Consider the following 15,593-nt stretch of genomic DNA (forward strand, 5'->3'; position numbering starts at 1 on the left):
CCAGGTTCTGACAGATGACACTAGGCTGGTTGGGGTGAAAGTAACGAAAGGACATCGGACGGTTGAATTGGAGGCGGGAGGAATGGTGGCCCTAGGGTGGACGCAGATCCGAGGAGGCGGAACGGTAGCAGGGGCGTTAGCCAGGGATGGAGATGGAGAAGAATGGCGTTTGGTCAGCGAGGGAGCCACTTGCTTGGGGCCATGCAGGCGGCTGGGACTGCCGAGCAGGTATATATGTGTCTTTATCAAGCCTGACGGCACGGCTACGTAGCAGGTTGCATATGTGAATGGAGGAGGGAGCAGGGGTTGAGTAGGCTCAGCCGCTGTCATCAGATCGGAGACGTGGTGGATGGCCATGGCGGCTGGCAGAGAGGTGTTAGAGGACGAGACAGGAGATGGTGCGCAAGCCAGAGCGCGAACGGACCACAGAGCGACCTCAAGGAGACTCAGGGAGAGGGAGCAATGCTAGCGGATGGACAGGGTCTGGGCCGTCATGAGGAGCCTGGACGGGGGAGGATAGAGTGCGGCAATGGTGGAGAAGGGACAGGCCGAGCGAGAGGGCCAACTTTGTAAGCCATGTGGAGATAAACGAGCCGCCTAAGAGAGGCAAATCGGGCGGCAGGCGTGTGTTGTCGTCGTATGTGTGGAGGAACTAATGTAGAGCGACAGATTGTGGATGATGAAAATGCCAGGGTTTGGCTTGTGGGAAGCAAGAAAAGGCCAGGACAAGATTCAGCTCCGCCATGTTAGGATGGTGAAGACGACATGAGTGTGGACGAATGGAGAGACGGGGGCAGAGACATGGTGGGTAAAACGACATCAAGAGAGTACACCCCCTTGAAAATGTGTGTGTGTCTGTGTAAAAGAACGGAAGCAAAACAAGGAGAGAGACTTGTTCAAAGGGTGGACCCTCAGACCAATATCAATGACGAGAGACGACGGGATGGATGCATCGATGGGATTGACGATGGATTGGCCTGTCGTTGAAGATGCAGGGTGCCCACTTTCCAAGACGGGTCCATTGGCGGGGGGCAGGAAAAAGAAATAACAAGACGAGGATTATTTCTCGCGTCTGATCCGATGTGAGCGAGCGTGAGACTGAGCGGGTTGCTCGCGGATCGACGGAGCGCACAAATCGAAAGGGAATGTGCCATGCGTTTGTCTGTGTACTCGTGTCCGACCGTCTCGTCTGCCTTTCTGCGTTTTGAATCCGTCTTGCTGTGCGTGTTGCCGGCCAAGACATACACCAAAAGCATACCACCGACGCAAAACGTGTACGAACCAGAAACCACAACCAGAACCAGAACCAGAGCGAGAGCCAGCCAGCGGCGGGTGTCGTGGTACGCGCTGCAGATGGCCATGGCTCCCACACCAAGTCACCAACAGCAGTCACACCTTGAAGCGTCCGTCGAGTCTCGACATGAGGCATGCCTCATCTCCCACCGCGAATCTGATATGTTCGCAAGAATGTCCCGAAATAGGCAACTGGGTCCAGCCACGTTCGGCGGAACGGTCGCCCCTCCTCGGCTCCCTTGGCTCATGGCGTGGCAGCGGGAACCAATCGCCCGCTCGAGACGCAACGAGACGCACGAGACGGGGCCGCGAAACTGGGGCGGCTTGATGCAAAGCAGGTCCCCATCCCGTCGTCGCATGTCCGCCGCGTGCCTGCCGCATCCCCGCCGTCCATCCATGTCTTTCCTAATGCATTTGCATGTCATATCCATGTCGCTTATGCCATTGACGCTGCGTTGAGGACGAGTCTGGAACTTGGGGCGACTCTGCCCGCGTCTGCACTCGCCAGACCGCCCTGCTGGGAGCCAGTGCAATTCGCAGTCGCTTCGTCGTGCTGGGGGCTACTAGGATGTGTTAGTTTGCTCGCTTGCTCGGTACCGATGTTCTTAAAGATGACTGCGTTTCCCTGTTTGCCGACAGAGGGGTTGGTTGACCTTTGCTCTGTCGCTCTGCCCATGTCGCTCTGCCTATGTCGCTGATGATGCTGTCATCATTTCTGGGCTGCGTCTCGACTGAGTTCGGTTGAAAGTAAAGCTGCACAATTGTGGACTGGCTTCGCAATTGTGACCAGCTTGTGGACTGGCTTCGCGATTCTGACCAGCTCTGGGTTGGGCTGGGTTGGATAATTGACGCCGCCACCGCCACTTCCACTTCCACTTACCACTCGGAGTTTCCAAGTCCCCGTCCCCGGTGGAGTTGGGAAAGTGCAGGACCATACCGTTGACCTTCCTTCATGTTGGCAGCCTGCTTTTGGAAGGTCAGTGGGTTGGCACCTGCCTTGCCTACCTATGTGGTACCTGCCTAGTCGCTGGATCGCGACTCGCTTTGCCATGGAACTAGCGAAGCTAACATCACCTCCGATATTAAGATATACTGTCTTCGGCAAGGTGCCTCCCCAACTCCCATCGCCAGCGACTAACACGCGCCTCTCCAACTTCACCACCACCGCACCACCGCATCAGCCAACACCATACTAATCACTAACACCAAAATCACACCTGAACCACCGTCCTCATAAGCGCCACTCCCTCTAGAATTGCTACCTTGTATGAATCTTAGCCGTGGTTCGCCCTTACCTGTCCACATCGACCCGCCAAGATTCTTCCCCGGTGTGGTTTGTATTGAGATTGGCTTCACCGGTCCGTAGGCTAATCCAACTCCTGCTTTACCTAATCGATCTACGTGTTTGTAACCAATAGATTACTGATTACTATCACTACTCATTAGCTGCTAAGCTACTTCGCATCCCTCGATTCATGGCGGAGACAAAGCCACAGCTCTAAAAGGTTCTAGATGCCCTCCGCTCTCTTGGATGTACTCCCGCCCAGGCAGGCGACAGGCTACCAGCTTCATCTGTTCCAGGTCCCGCCGCTCTCGTGCTACTCGCCCATGCAACACAGCGTCATGAACATACCGTGCTCATCGCAAACTTGGGATCCACACGGCTCAATGGACCCTTCCTCTCTGGTGTCGTCAGTCTGTGGACGAATGCACAGGATGTGACCTTGTAATGCAGCTAGCTATATACATATCAAGTTGCCGGGAAGAAAACCAGAAGGATTCGAGCGCACTCGTATAAATGCCCTTGAAGGCCTTGCTAATCACGGGCAATTTCCAGTTGCACACTCGAAGGCCAGGTTTATCGACTACGAAACGTGCTCTTCATCCTCGGTTAGTCACATTCATTTCTGAACTGCCCCTGGGCCCTTGTCGCAGCGACAACCGACGACCCCGACACTCTGGCACCACGTCGGTCAATGTCCCCATTTTTGTTCCTTTTCCCGGAGCTGCATACTGATTCTAGTAGCTCCCGTACTACTTGCTTTTTCTTTGTTTCGTTTCGTTTCGGTCCGTTGGGATTTGTCTGAGAAGCTGACACATCTGGTGCTGCTCAGACAAACAAACAGAATCGTAGAAATAGGTCAATCTCCCGCTCCTCGTGAAACCTGAGTTCTCTGTGGCCTTGACATTGCTTCGTGAATTTTTGTACTACATAGTTACCAGTACATGAGCCAAGCCACTACCATCGAGTGCCTACTCATGATGCTGGTGGGTGACGATCAATCCCAAGCCCAGCCCGCCGGATCATGAGCCACACCTGTGGCCATCACAAATCGCACTGGAAACGCCGGGCTTTGCACCCTGTCTCGGCGAGGTGCGATTGTACCACTGCTGACGCCCTGCCGTGTTCTTGATTCGTCGCAATTACCACTGTGCCTATCTGCCTACATCCTCGGAGGATGCATCCAGGGATCGGGAGACAGGGGAGCATGCTACCACTTTGGGGCAGATGGGCAGCGAGCCCTTCCCCAGGTCGTACCTGTACGCCGAGGGGCACTGCATGCTACTGGCGCAGATGCAGGAGGCTAATCCAATCAATCTGGTGCATGGGCTTGCTACGGTATCACTTGCGAGTGGTTGAGATGCTAGGGGAGCTAGGGGAGCTAGAGGGTGGTATCTGCTTCTCCATTCCCAGAACGCGGTTGCAATACAATACATGTGAAAGAAGAACGCTATGGGGATCCGTCCTTTCGCCATGCCAGCCACCCGCCCTATGCTATTCTGTGGGATGCTTTCCATCCAAAGACTATCCAATCCTCTCCCCAACAGGTATTCAACACCTTTTCGCCAAGCTAAGTCAAGAGCAAGTTGGTGCCCAATGCGTTTCAACGTCAAACGCCTTTTAGCTCATTCGACCAACTCGATTGGCCTCTTGGACTGCCAATCCTACTCCCTATCGTACTGCTCGATCCTCTAGTACTTGTGTGGGGCCTCTTTGGTCCTAGATGGCGCATCATAGAGGTCATCGTCATCTGACACTTCGTCGGTAGCTAGTCGTCGCGTCCGCGGGTCAACTGTCTCGGAAGTCGCGGCACCGTGCATGGCCACCTTGCCAGCGGCACTGTCCTGACGGTTCAGGTAGCTCTCGGTCGTACCGAAGCCGGGGTGGAAGGGCTCATAGGCCAGGCGGTTGTCGAAGTCGCCGTTGGAGCTGGGACCCGCGTGGGTGGCCGAGCCGCCGGGTTGAGGGTCTCGGAAGGGGTCCTCAAAGGGTTCACTAGAGGCCTGGTCTGGGAGCGGCCTGAAGCCGGAACTAGAGGACCCTACGCCCGGAGGCGGACCGGGAGGTGGGGCATAGTCGTCCGTCTCTTTGCCCTTACCGTTACCGGTCGGGCTGAGACGGTCTGGCAACGGAGGGTTGCGAGAGTCCGACGAGGATCGATGCTCGTCGCGCCTTTCGACTCCAGACCCGTTGGACTGGGGCATACTCACGGGCGTGCTGGATTCGGTGCGCTGACCGAGGCCGAGGTGTTTGCGAGAGTTGAGGACAGCACGCTTATGCTGGTTGAGGGCCGTCTGCAGCTGCTCGTTTGTGTCGATGAGGCTCTCCATGGTCTCGTTGTCTGGAGTGGGGTTCTCCGACGTCATGTACCCTTGGATGCTACGGGAAGCGCTTTGGCAGCGATCGGCAAACTCCTTGATCAAGTCATTGTCGAGCATCTCGGTCGGAGGGGTGTTCATGACCACCTGCTCGAGAAGTTTGGCTGATATGCGAGCCTCTTCGAGGCGGCTAGCCAGTTCTACGGGGTCGGGTAGTCGCTTGTTGGAGTGGCTCCGAGCGAAGTAGTTTTGTGAATGGGGGTTATACGGAGCTTGGCCAGGGGGAGGCGGTTGGGGCATCGATGGTTGTCCTCGAACCTAGGAGGAGTGTATGTGTTAGTAAACGGGGATATGGTCTGGACGAAGGTACTACGACGAGCAAGTGGGCGTACCGGGTGGTCCTTGTATGCCTTCTCCTTCTCTTTCTTCCACATGGATATAATCAGGGCCAGGTTCTCGTCATCCATCTTTGTGTGCTCCATGTCATCGAGCGTCTCCATGAGGATCTGGCGCACGCTGGGATCGCGCGCACCCTTCAGAAGCTGGCGAGTGGTATCGACGAACTTTTGGTCGAAGTTTCTCGTAAAGGTTGCACCCGGGTTGTCGGCCAATATGCGCAAGAGCATGATGGCGTTGTACTGCCATGATGGCCGCGAGGTGTAGTCTCGGGACATGTACTTGCGGATGATGCGCGCGCACTCGGCGGCGGCGCTCGGAGAACACTCGGCGGCATCGACGATTGGGGGGAGGAAGAGGACTTCATCGCTCTATAATAGGTACGCGCTGATTAGCATACGCCGACGGGGTTGGGACGGCGGCTTGACCGGCCTAGGTTGTTGATGATTGCTCACCTGTGCTTTTCCTCCAGACTCGCAAAAGGCTTTCTGAGGCTGATGTTAGCGGCGGGCGGGAAGAAACCAAGACACTGGCGACGTTGGCGGGCGTAGGCAACGGATGAACACATACCACACTGTTGTGAGCCGTGATTTCGGGGGTCGAGGCGGGCGTGGTGCCGCTGACACCGTCGGAACTGCCTGTAACATCTGTCGTCAGTGGCTGTCTCGACCGTTGACAACGGCGACAGAGGCGTCGGTGTTGTGGGGAGTTTGGGGGTCGCGCGTACGAGCTGACACATTGCTGGCCTTCTTCCTAATGCTGCCGAAGACTTTATTCACGCTGAGCCCCTTCATGGACTTCATGGCTGCTGCTTCAGCACTCGCGCCACCTACAGCAGGCTCGGCGCGGGATGGTCGGGTGGGGGGAAAGGAGGGCGGAAGAGGGTCGCGGAGGTTCGGCAATGGGAAGAGAGATGAGAGACTCGAGAGGCGAGGCGAGGTGAAGAGAGGAGGAAAATGGCGATGATGTGTTTGTGAACCGAAGCGTTCCCTCGGTTTTGGGAGGCTTTGTTGGTTGGGACGGCCCAGATGCTTTTCCAGCGGTGACGGTTGACTGATTGGAGCGCCGGTTGTCTGGGATAAGCAGTTGGCAAGGGTCTTACGGATCCCTGGTGATGAGAAGGAGTCGGGTAGGAGCAGAGCAACGGTGCAAGACCTGGGCGCAAAGCTGAAGGATTCGACCAACAACTGTTGAATCCCTGGCAGTGGGTTTTTCTTCCTCCACAGTTACGTCTCTGTAGTCACAGTTTCGTTCCGCGGGAGGCGGAGTGGTGGAGGAGTCGCCAGAGCGCGAGGCGTGAATGCGCGTTCGGACCAAGCCCCGTGCGTCACTGTCACCGTCACCAAGGCGTCGTCCAGGTCAGTTCAGTCCGAAGCTCGTGTTGCCTACCGGGTTGCAAGCGAATCAGGGTACTGCGCGCGTAACAGGGGATGACGATACTATCGAAACGGTCGGCGGCCAACAAAGGGTAGAAGGGTTGCGGAAAATAAAGGAGATAGACCCCTATGTAAGCAAATTAGGCGGAAGATCCGGGGTAAGTGTTCGAGGCAGGCGGACTGGTGCGTGCAATGCAGGCAGGTGCAGGCAAGCGCATCAGATGCAATCAAATGTCAGTACAATGCGAGTTGCAGCAGACGCCGGCTTGTTTGTCTCTTGCCAAATGCTGACGCCCAACCAATTTGCAAGGGCCAGGGACTTTAGTATTGTACCTGCTGTATGAGAGGAGCGGCCCGCCTCACGGAGAGTGTACTATGTACATAGTGCCGTTGCACAGCCTCACAGCCCTACGCAATCAACCCCTCTCCCAAGTCTTGGTATCTCTGACAAAAGCTTTGGACGAAAGAGGGTGACGTTTGTCGTGTGGGCGTGCCACATGACGATTGGAGCCTGCATTTTGGAGGCCGCCGTGAAAAGAAGAGAGAGAAACGCGTGTCTTTGAGCTAGGCATGAGGACCCTCGAGTCATCCATGCATGGATCCCCATGAGCCAATTTGCACGACTTCCGTGTCGTCCACCACGATATATCGCAACAGGCTCACTCTGCCCTTTGTCTGTGCTGTGTCTGCAGATGATGAGATTAAAGTGGCCCTCCTGTCTAATATGTGCAACCACAAATACCAAAAAGCACATCACATTCATTGCCAAGAATCTGTCTCGGTACTTCTATCCGTCGACACCAATACGGGGCTGGCCACGCGCATTAGCATGGATACCACCCTGCCCAACGTGCTCAGCCGTTGAAAGACCCTAGAACCGCCGAGAGAGTCCTCGTGAGACCTCTGCGCTGCCTGCCAGTCCTCAGCCACCAATCATTGATCAACAGCAAAACATTGTGAAGAAGTGACCGCTATGCAAAATATCTTCAAACGTACACGGGCGTCACACCACCAGTCTATCACTTTTCTGCTAGTCCCTTAGTCCTCATCCTCAGCCTCATCGTCCTCGTCATCATCGTCGTCTTCGTCTTCCGATTCCGGGGTGATGTCCTCCACAATCAGGTTTCCAGACCTGCCAATCTTTTGTCCCATCGTCACTGTCGCGCTGGGCTCGTAAACCATTCGCGGGAGGATCGATGCGATCCGGAACTTGAACTCATGATCGTAGTCCTCAGGCTTGTCACCGCTCACATCTTCGCCCTCCTGTTGCAGAATCTCATAGCACTCCACAAATGCGTAGAGCTCCTCCAAGGGCGCATCCTGCGGGAACCGTCTGACAATTCGGCCGATGCCGGACTCCTCGGGCATCTTTAACGCGACCCGGACGACGCTCTTATCGCTAGCCGTAGGTTCAGGAAGGATCGTCGTGGCTCTCCATGCTCGCCACTCCTGTCGCTTCTCTTCCAACCTCACCGCCGCCTCGGCCTCTTCTAGGGCCCTCTTCTCCGCTGCCGCGGCCTCAGCCACGGCCTCCCGCTTTTGGCGCGCACGTTCTCGGTCAATGGCCAATGATCGCTCATACGCCGAATCTTGCTCTGTCCTAAGGTTTCTCGTGACCTCTTGCACCGTTCGTTCTGCCCGAACTCCGTCCAGGTCAGACCCGTACTTCTCAATGGCGGCTCTTATCTCCGAAAGGTAAGTGGCGGGGGGCAAAGGTCCGACGAGCCGCTTCACAATTCCCATTCGGGTGCTGCCCTCCTTTGGAGTAAGGCATACCACGGCCGAAAAGGGAAACTTGGTGCAGTTGTATTCGGTGGCAACCTGATAGGCTTCTGAATCCAGCACATTGCCGCCCCATAACACGATATTGTTGGTAGGGTCCTTGATAAAGTCTGTCACTTCCTTAGAAAGAAGGGTTTCCTTGACAAATGACTCGGTGTCGTCGTGCTCGGGGGACATGAGGACGACCAACATGAACTTGAGCTCCTTTTTGGCCAGGTCATGCGCCTGCGCTACCCCACCCTCGAAGAATGGTAGTTCGTTTTCTCCGTACTCTTCCTCGAATTCGCGTTTAAACCTTGCTGCTGTGTCTCGGGGCATAAGTGGCCGTCGGCCGTTGGTGCCCCTGAAGCCGGTCGAGATTCGGCTGGTGACTGCGCGCGGACGGACTGATGCCGGTAAAAACGACAGTGCATAGATGAGCGTGCGGAACAGGGTCGATGCCGCCTTCCAACCCCATCCGAATGGTGCGAGGAGAAGTCCAATGAGCCACGGCGATCGCCCCGTCACTGGGCTCTGGGGCACGATTCTGGGGGCGGGGTCGGTGCGTTGTCTTTGCGATCCTCGGTGCGGTCGCGCGGCGGCAGATAACAAGCTTTCTTGAAGGTTTTCATGTCGTGCGGATGATCGAGGAATATCTTGTGTAGCAAGTGACTCGGCGAGCGGGTCGGGAGCTTCGCCGTCGAAGAACTTGGCGATTGCGATCTGGATTGTCATTGTCAGCAGCCGCCAGCAGGAAGCGCAAGGCACCAATGTCAGGAAAGGGGACATCCAAGCCATACCTGAACATTCCATTCTGACCGTCGTAACAACGGGATAGCCTCGTTGAGCTCCTGGTTTGTGACTTGGGTGTATTGGTTCAGAGCATCTTGTTGGCTTGTGGACAGCTGTCCCAAGTCGAACTCGTCTTCGGCCATGATTCCGGACTCGAAACCTGCGGCCCCCGGGTCTTAGGGCGGGAAGTGGCGGTCGCGGAATAGTTTTCGGCCGGGTGCTTGCGTTGTGTAGTCGTCCAGGCGGTAGTTGGGAGGATATGATTCAAAGTCTGGTCTCGCGAGGGAATGGTGCAACCTTTAAAGCCGGGGCATGCACCTTGTGCGCCGTCCGAAGAAAGTATATGCACTATCTGTCCGTTTGGGCCCAACGGGTGGGTGGATCAAGGTGATGTGAGAGTGCAAAGTATGACAAGAAAATCAGGGCGGGTGCTCGTTGAGTTGAGTTGAACTATCTGTCTCTACCCGTGAGTAGTGCCGTGGTTCCTGCGGAAGGTTGCCTCGGAGGTCCGGTGACAATGACGATTGGCGTTGGGTGGATCACCGCTGCGCGTGTCAAGGAGCTGTCGGCGCTTGTCAGAGGAACTCTGCTTAGTGGATAACCCCGGAGTATTCGTCTATCCAGGTCAGGTTGCCGCTCGTGTATGTGTGTAGGTGAGCGAGACACGGGAGAGTGGGGGGTTGGAACGCGGGGGCGAATCTCATGGCATCGCAAATCACGCTGGTGGAAGAAGGTCGGATAAATGAAACATGGTCCCTGTCGTCCGGGCAGTTGCCCTGTAATTCCCAGGCGGTGCGATGGTAAAACCTGCTTCAGAGAAGCTTGCCCGATCCTGCAAGTCGTGCGACAATGAGACAATGGGTGATGCAATTAAGGGAAGGGGACCTCAATGCATGGGTGCAACGCTTGTTGGCGTCATTGGACGCTGGCGGGGGGAGAGACGGCCACCAAGTACCCCCCAGGTACCCTCCCGCACAAACCAGTTGGTGGGGTACCTGCGCAGACACTTGGCGCGTAGTGTTTCTTGGTCGCCCAGCGGCCCCCCGTTTTCCCTCGCGACTTTGAGTCTCGCCCGCCCAACCCTCCGCGACTCCCTCCCCCACCGACATACCTACATACCTACATCCTCGCACCGGCTACTAGGTCGCTTGTTGAGGGCGACGCCTTCGCCTCCGCCTTCGCTTTTGCCTTTTGGACTCGGCCGCCGCCTCTCCCTCCTCCGCGCTCCCCGGCTGCTTCGACCAGCCCACTAATATCCCCCGCTTCTCTTCGTAATCCATGGGCGGCCGGTCGCCTCGATCAATTGAGCCATGGGAAATGCTTGCCAGAGTCAAGTACGTGCCGCTCCCCCCATCCCGCCGCTCCCAACCCTCGCGGTCCACCTCGATTCCTTCACCTGCGCGCCGCTTGCCGGCTTCGTTCTCCCGCGGACCCGCTAACAATGATGGCAGACGTCGTAAATTCGGCCAAGGGGGCGGCTACATCCTCAACATATCATACTGACCATGGCGACGTCGCGATATCCACCGGCCGATCTTCGCCGCCAGATTGGGTCTCCGAGGCCCAAGGGACGCGGTACGTGAACCAATATGCATATATACATGCCCTCGGACAACTCTTGCCGTCGAGCTGACTCCGGCCCCAAGAAAACAAAGATACTCTCTGCCGAAACGTCCTCATCTATGGCCACTGCCGATACGAAGATCAGGGTTGCGCATTCAGCCATGATCAAAACAAAACAAACTCCAACCAAGAAATGTAGGTCATGCTTCTTTCTGTTCGTCTGTCTGGAACTGTGTCTACCTGGTATCGTCCGGAGGAGAGATCCTTTCGTCGACTTGGCCCCTCCACGAATGGCCCGACCAACCATCGCCGTTCTTGCCCAAGCAAGTTCCACACCCAGTGAGAACTTTGTCTCCGCCTGGAAAAGGACCGCTCTTAACGACTTGGTTCGATCCTTAAATCGGGCGGAAATACCGGCACCTGCAAGAGCGTCATGACAAGTTTGAGGGGTGCTTGGTGTCGCCTGACGTGGTTGTGCATGGGCCGACGTTTCCCCCTCCTGAGAGGGATGCGCCACCTCTCGCCGCGCCGAGGTGGACACGTTCAACAAGTGCGCAAAACCCCCGGATTCGTCGGAAGTCAACTATTCGCAAGGCACTCATGAGTTCTTCTCTCACATCCAAAGTCAGGACGTGGTGTTGCTCCCCGCAGACCAAAGTCGCAATTCTTCCGTTGAGAAGCGGCATCGGAGGCGTATCCCTGCAAACATGACCACACCCTCAGCATGTGCCATGGCTAATAAGACCGGCATATTTAGATCAAAGAAGGCATTGAACGTCGAATCACCTTCATTTACCCCCGCAAATATCCAAGCTGGAGGGAAGAAGCCCACATTCTCTTCCCAGGCCGCTAGCGCCCCAGCTTTCACTCCACGCGGCTTGAGCAGTATGTGTCTTGTCAGTGTATGTGTTCTGTGCTCTTGGCTGACGTGAATGAATAGCCGGAACCCCAACTATATCCCCAGAAAACGACACTGTTGCCTTTAACCCTGCCGCCATCCGCGAATTCACCCCTACCTTTGACCTCAATGCCTCGGTATGCCACGGCGCGCCCGTCTTCAAACCATCTTGCTAATGAATACAGACAACGACAAACGGCTCCGCCCAAGATGGCGCTGTCTCCTTCGACCCCTTTTCCATGTCCACTGTGAGCCAGGGCCTCTCCACTCCTCAATTCAATCCTTACGCCGATGACCATGGCGGACTGGGTGGCCATGGATCCAATTACTTCCAGGCGCAAGGTGCCTTTCCCACATCTCTCCAGCCTCTCCAACATCACCTATATGCCCCTGTGGGACCCTATCGAGAGGACTTGATGCCGTATCATCGCATGACTCATGATTTCTTCTTGGCTGAGAAGCTCCGAGAAGAGTATCAAAAGAAGGCAGAAGCATCACTGCAAGTCATGCCCAATTCCCAACTACCACAGCTGGACAATTACCATTCCCTCGTTGCATTGGACACGACACATAGGAAGAATGCCAACGTCTTTGGATACCCTAGTTGGGTATACAAGGCTACATCGACCAAGACGGGGAATTTGTACTGCCTGCGACGGCTTGAGGGATATCGCCTGACCAATGAACACGCCATCAGATTGGTCAAGGAATGGCGCCGCATCGACAATGGGAGCGTGGTGACGATCCTGGATGCCTTTACCACTCGGGCTTTCGGAGACAGCTCTCTCATTTTCGTCCAGGACTACCACCCGCTATCCAAGACGCTTGCTGAGCTCCATCTGCCGCCAAACCCTGCCCATGGCAGCCGGTATCACCAAAAAACACCTCTTTCGGAGGCCGTGCTATGGGGATACATTACCCAGATTGCCAACGCACTGAAGGCCATCCATTCTATCAACCTGGCAGCACGGTGTATCGACGCGAGCAAGATCATCCTAACGGATAAGAACCGGATTCGACTCAGCGCATGCTCGATTCTAGACGTAGTGCAGTTCGATTCACGACGGCCCATCCAAGAGCTGCAACAAGAGGATTTCGTACAATTCGGTCGACTCCTACTATGTTTAACCACCAACACATTGCCGATCCACCTCTCCAATATCAAGATATCGATGGAACAGATGAGTCGGAGTTACTCGGTGGAGCTAAGGGATACGATCCTTTGGCTCCTCACGCCACAACCACCACCAGCGCAGAAGGGGATTGATGAGTTCATCAGAGGGATCGCTGGGCGCATTGTCGCCACTATGGACCAGAGCCTACATGCCACTGACAAACTGAATTCGGACCTATACCGCGAGTTGGAGAATGGCAGAATCGCCAGATTAATGATGAAGCTAGGTGCTGTCAACGAACGGCAGGAATTCGATGGCGATCGTGCATGGTCAGAAAATGGCGAGCGATATATGCTCAAACTATTCCGAGACTACGTCTTCCACCAAGTGGACAGCAACGGAAACCCGGGTCTGGACATGGGGCACATGATACGGTGTCTAAACAAGCTGGATGCCGGGACGGACGAGAGAATTTGCTTGACGAGTCGAGACGAACAGACTAGCTTCCTCGTCAGTTATAAGGAGCTAAAGAAGCAGCTGGGCAACGCGTTTGGCGAGCTCGTCAAAGGCAACAAGTCTGGAAGGAGCTTTTAGGAAATGGGCTGGATGGCTACAATCGGGCGGACGCCCAGAGCTATGCAAGGGGACTTGAGGCGCTGAATGAGGACACTGTAGATTCCTTGAAGACAGCATTGTCGACAACTTGGCTAGAGGACACGGATTTTGATTATCTAGGATCTGATGGGGTCTTTCTATCTGGCTGATGGCGGCGCAACCAACCCTCAGAAGGGTGTCTCTGCGTGCTTCTTGTCACAGGGGTGGGAAGACAGGGTCAGGCGTTGGGCCAGCGTTGATGTTGGTCCTTTGGGATCTCGTATGTGTCCGAGAGTTATGTCTAGGCGAGGACTGGGCGAGATGCGAAGCAGCGAGATGATAGTACTTTGGCTTTATGTTATTTGCCTTGATTCAACAGTCGACAGGACAATACTCTATGTGACGTTATGTGGCAGGCTACCTGCCCTAGGAATGTGCCATGTGTCAGTGAAGCCGCGGGGAGAAGATCGGTTACGAAGTGGAGAGGGCCACACGGCCTCTTATTCCACATATAGCTGACGATATCGCGACAATAGATGGGGGTCTTGACGAGAAGAAGCCTGGGCATAGCACATAGCCCAGGGTCGGCCTGCCGCACACGCAGCTCCCGCAACGGCCGACTCGTTGGTGGATTTGCCATGCTCCTCCTCAGATTTCCACGAAATCAAAATGACGTCCTTCTTCAATCGTCATCGGCCTGGACGAAAGGGTTGGCAATCTCCTCGCTGCCGTCGACGGGGCTGACAAGGACAAGGAGGGTGCCTCGGACGACGACAAGGCCAAGGGAGCGGGTGGATTCGTTTCCTTCGTCATCTATTCCAGAGCGCACCTGTTAGTGGGATGTGGTCCCGAGATGTGCGCGCACTTGTGTAGCTATGCGGGAGAGGGGCGGTGTGCGACTCACCTCGGACTACTTCGTGGACATCATCGAGGACGAGGTTCATGAGGGCGTCGTAACCTTTCAGCGTGCCCTTGACTGCGAAGACGGAGTTGTCAGCATCTGTAGCAATGGAATAGTTTCGGGCGGTATGGCGCTCCGCATACCTTCACGGCCGCCATTGAACTTGACGTTGATCTGCTTGTCCATGTACTTGGCCAGGTCGAGAATATTCTCCTTCTTGGGCCGCTCGCGCTCGCCAGACTGGTTGCCTCCGCCGGCGCCTCCTCCACCGCGACCGCCGCCTCTACCGCCGCGGAAGTTTCCTCCATGGCCACCGCCTCCTCCGCGGCCGCCTCGGTGATTGGGTCTATCGGACATGGCGCATGTGTGGTGTACGGTGGGTGTTGCGGCTGTGGTTTTGTCGCGAGTTTAGACGAGCGAGAGCTTGGGTTTGAGCGTTCGGTGGTGATGGCGGGTTTAGTGGGGTTGGTGGGAGGGAACGAGGTTGTGGCTAGTGGGGGGTGTCGGTTTTGGAGGGGTTTAGGTGGGTGGCGCGTGGGAATTTGGAGTGGCGAGGGTGCGTATTTGGCTAAATGCCTGTTTGGGCGAGTTTGGGCGAGTTTGGAGGAGTGGCAAGCAATGGTCGACGCCTCAGCACCGGCCCATCAAGTAATTCTATAATATTCACAAGACTAAGATTATTCGATGAAAATTCTCACTAGATTTCCAACTCAGAATACATATTTCGATCCCTCGTTTGCAGATTAAAAGGGTCGCGTGGGTAGATTTTCGTGTCAGGATCTGGAGAGGTAGGGTAGTATTCTGGCGGCAATCCTCCAACAAGTATACAGCCACCAGCACCCAACAAGCTCCAAGCGCGCGGCATCAACCATGGCGGACGACTCCCGCTGAGCGGAGAGAAGTGGTGATTCCTGCATCCTGTTAATGCAGTCCCGAGCTTCTTGCAGTGGCAAGCTAAGCTTGTTTGGTCGAATTCCTTCCTGGTCTAGACGCAGTCCATGCAAATTCCAGCGTCGCACGTTTCCCATGCCCATCCTTCCATCCGGACCGGATGCCGGCCATGTAAAGGTGATGCAGCACAGCCTCCTCTGGGGTGACACAAGAACAAGAACCCAGCCAAGGCAAGATGCTTGCTTAATTGACATGTGGACAACACAGCTGCTTCACATGTTGCTCCACCTCCAAGTGAATATTGCCGCGTCCATCTCTTTGTACGTAAAATAGAGGCAATAAACTGCGCGGTTGCGGGCCAGGCTGCCTCCCTCCCGCGCCACTCTCCATCCACTTACGATGATGCCGTTCAC

General features: G+C 55.7%; 5 protein-coding genes across 5 annotated transcripts; 2 read left to right on the top strand and 3 right to left on the bottom strand.

Moving 5' to 3' along the window:
* The first annotated feature begins 1,070 nt into the window (after positions 1-1,070).
* BGZ61DRAFT_76434 (uncharacterized protein) lies at positions 1,071-1,862 on the top strand. The gene has a single exon (XM_046257069.1). It carries the CDS (start codon positions 1,153-1,155, stop codon positions 1,750-1,752), a length of 600 nt encoding a protein of 199 aa, XP_046100527.1. The 5' UTR covers positions 1,071-1,152; the 3' UTR covers positions 1,753-1,862.
* Positions 1,863-4,232: 2,370 nt separating this feature from the next.
* BGZ61DRAFT_76459 (uncharacterized protein) lies at positions 4,233-6,340 on the bottom strand. The gene is made up of 5 exons (XM_046257070.1): positions 6,017-6,340; positions 5,860-5,927; positions 5,745-5,777; positions 5,286-5,660; positions 4,233-5,211 (listed from the first exon to the last, which is right to left on the bottom strand). Exons 1-5 carry the CDS (start codon positions 6,090-6,092, stop codon positions 4,267-4,269), a joined length of 1,497 nt encoding a protein of 498 aa, XP_046100528.1. The 5' UTR covers positions 6,093-6,340; the 3' UTR covers positions 4,233-4,266.
* A 1,363-nt stretch (positions 6,341-7,703) lies between these two features.
* On the bottom strand, positions 7,704-9,361 carry BGZ61DRAFT_536148 (uncharacterized protein; the record flags this gene model as incomplete). Its single annotated transcript, XM_046254355.1, has 2 exons — positions 7,704-9,149; positions 9,227-9,361. 2 exons carry the CDS (start codon positions 9,359-9,361, stop codon positions 7,704-7,706), a joined length of 1,581 nt encoding a protein of 526 aa, XP_046100529.1.
* An 898-nt stretch (positions 9,362-10,259) lies between these two features.
* BGZ61DRAFT_457843 (PAB-dependent poly(A)-specific ribonuclease subunit PAN3) lies at positions 10,260-13,735 on the top strand. The gene is made up of 6 exons (XM_046246688.1): positions 10,260-10,552; positions 10,670-10,793; positions 10,865-10,976; positions 11,539-11,666; positions 11,722-11,816; positions 11,865-13,735. Exons 2-6 carry the CDS (start codon positions 10,724-10,726, stop codon positions 13,386-13,388), a joined length of 1,929 nt encoding a protein of 642 aa, XP_046100530.1. The 5' UTR covers positions 10,260-10,552; positions 10,670-10,723; the 3' UTR covers positions 13,389-13,735.
* BGZ61DRAFT_457845 (uncharacterized protein) lies at positions 13,736-14,884 on the bottom strand. The gene is made up of 3 exons (XM_046246689.1): positions 14,433-14,884; positions 14,293-14,364; positions 13,736-14,201 (listed from the first exon to the last, which is right to left on the bottom strand). Exons 1-3 carry the CDS (start codon positions 14,644-14,646, stop codon positions 14,071-14,073), a joined length of 417 nt encoding a protein of 138 aa, XP_046100531.1. The 5' UTR covers positions 14,647-14,884; the 3' UTR covers positions 13,736-14,070.
* Between the last annotated feature and the right edge of the window lie 709 nt (positions 14,885-15,593).

This window comes from Ilyonectria robusta (genome assembly GCF_021365365.1).
Source record: "Ilyonectria robusta strain PMI_751 chromosome Unknown BGZ61scaffold_19, whole genome shotgun sequence".
NCBI classification, from domain to species: Eukaryota; Fungi; Ascomycota; class Sordariomycetes; order Hypocreales; family Nectriaceae; genus Ilyonectria; species Ilyonectria robusta.